Consider the following 1,466-nt stretch of genomic DNA (forward strand, 5'->3'; position numbering starts at 1 on the left):
GTCTGTCTTGCTCTTCATCTTGTAAATTCTTTTAGGATAACATGGCATTGTTCTGTATTTCAGGTGGTTCAGAAATTGGGAGGTTTTAACCGTGTAATGAACCAGAACCAATGGAAAGTAGTGTCCAATAAAATGCAACTTCAGTCTCTTGGCTCTCAGGCTCCTAACCACATCAAAGCTGCATATAAGAGGTATGTTGTTTTGCAAGTATATTATATATTATCTTCATTCATAAAAAAAAGTTTTACACCTACACTATTTAGCAAAATTGCTCGTAAAGATCTATTTTCAAAGAAGTTATTGTAATGACTAACATGTAAACCTTTCTTTAGACTTAGCAGTGTAACAGGTTTCTAATCAGAATGAGAAAAGTGCATACTCTTTGAGCATATGTTATGTGACAGAAAATAATAAATTTTCCCCCATTTATAGATATCTCCAAAGTTTTGAGGACTTTTACCGCAAGTTGGGGTGCACAATGGTGAGCAATCCACGTGGTTCAAGGACGAGGCACCGCTCGGGTAGAAGCTTGATCAGGGACTGTGACCGAACACCCAGGGCTTCCAAGAAAAAAGATAATGACAGCTGTGAGTCGACAGAAGATGAGAATGAGAAAAAGGAGGAAGGAGGAGGAGGGCAAGAAAGGAGAGAAAAGAAAAGGGGAGAAGGAAGAGAGCAAGAAAGAGTCTGAGAAGAAGGAGCCAGAAAAGAAGGAAAGTGATAAAAAGGACAATGAAAAGAAGAAGGAAGACTCAAAAAGTTCTAGGTATGTGTTCTTACAGATTGCAATGTAAATAACCTTGTCTTAAATCCAAGATTTTTTTTTTTTGCTAAGGAAAGAAATTAATTAGAAGAAAGTATAAGCAGGGACTATCTTCATCTATACTTATTGTAAGGCAAATGGATTTTTTTTTATAATAAGCACAATTACATAGTTGAAAATATTAGATTTATTTCATGATATTTCATGTTATTTCGGAGTTTCTTTTTTTTTTTTTCCATTATATGAAAATGGGGTATTTATATTTTTTCTTATTTTGATAGAAATGTAAAACAAGAGAGCAAATCTCAGAACTCCCCTGAGAGAGAGTCAACAGGAGTCAAAGAGAGATCACGAGAAGCTGCAGGGAGCCGGGAGAGGTCACGGGAGCCAGCCATGACAAGGGAGCGATCAAGGGAGCCTGTGGTGATGCGGGAGAGGTCTCGGGAACCAACTGCAGGGAAGGACAAGTCACGGGATTCATCATCAACTAGCAAAGAGCGGAATCGTGCAGACACCAGTGGGAAGGACCAGACAGCCAGTGAAGCAGGGGTGAAAGAACGTGGAAGGGAGCCACGCACACCCCGCTCGGAGGCTAAGAACCGCGCCGCCAAGGTGGAGGCAGCCGAGGTAAAGACTCGTTCCAGCGCTAAGGAGGAAAAGCAAGAAGCTACCCCAGAGGTCAAGACACGTTCCAGCACTAGGG

At 40.9% G+C, this 1,466-nt stretch overlaps 1 protein-coding gene across 1 annotated transcript in view; it reads left to right on the top strand.

Moving 5' to 3' along the window:
• Positions 1 to 1,466, top strand: part of LOC119582352 (AT-rich interactive domain-containing protein 4B-like) — a gene marked incomplete at its 3' end in the record, with an annotated part of 36,609 nt that overhangs the window by 21,874 nt on the left and 13,269 nt on the right. Inside the window, 4 exon segments of the mRNA XM_037930567.1 lie at positions 64 to 191; positions 433 to 688; positions 783 to 790; positions 1,045 to 1,466. Of these exon segments, the coding sequence (XP_037786495.1) occupies positions 64 to 191; positions 433 to 688; positions 783 to 790; positions 1,045 to 1,466 (814 nt within the window).

The sequence above is a fragment of the Penaeus monodon genome, chromosome 15 (genome assembly GCF_015228065.2).
Source record: "Penaeus monodon isolate SGIC_2016 chromosome 15, NSTDA_Pmon_1, whole genome shotgun sequence".
NCBI lineage: Eukaryota > Metazoa > Arthropoda > Malacostraca > Decapoda > Penaeidae > Penaeus > Penaeus monodon.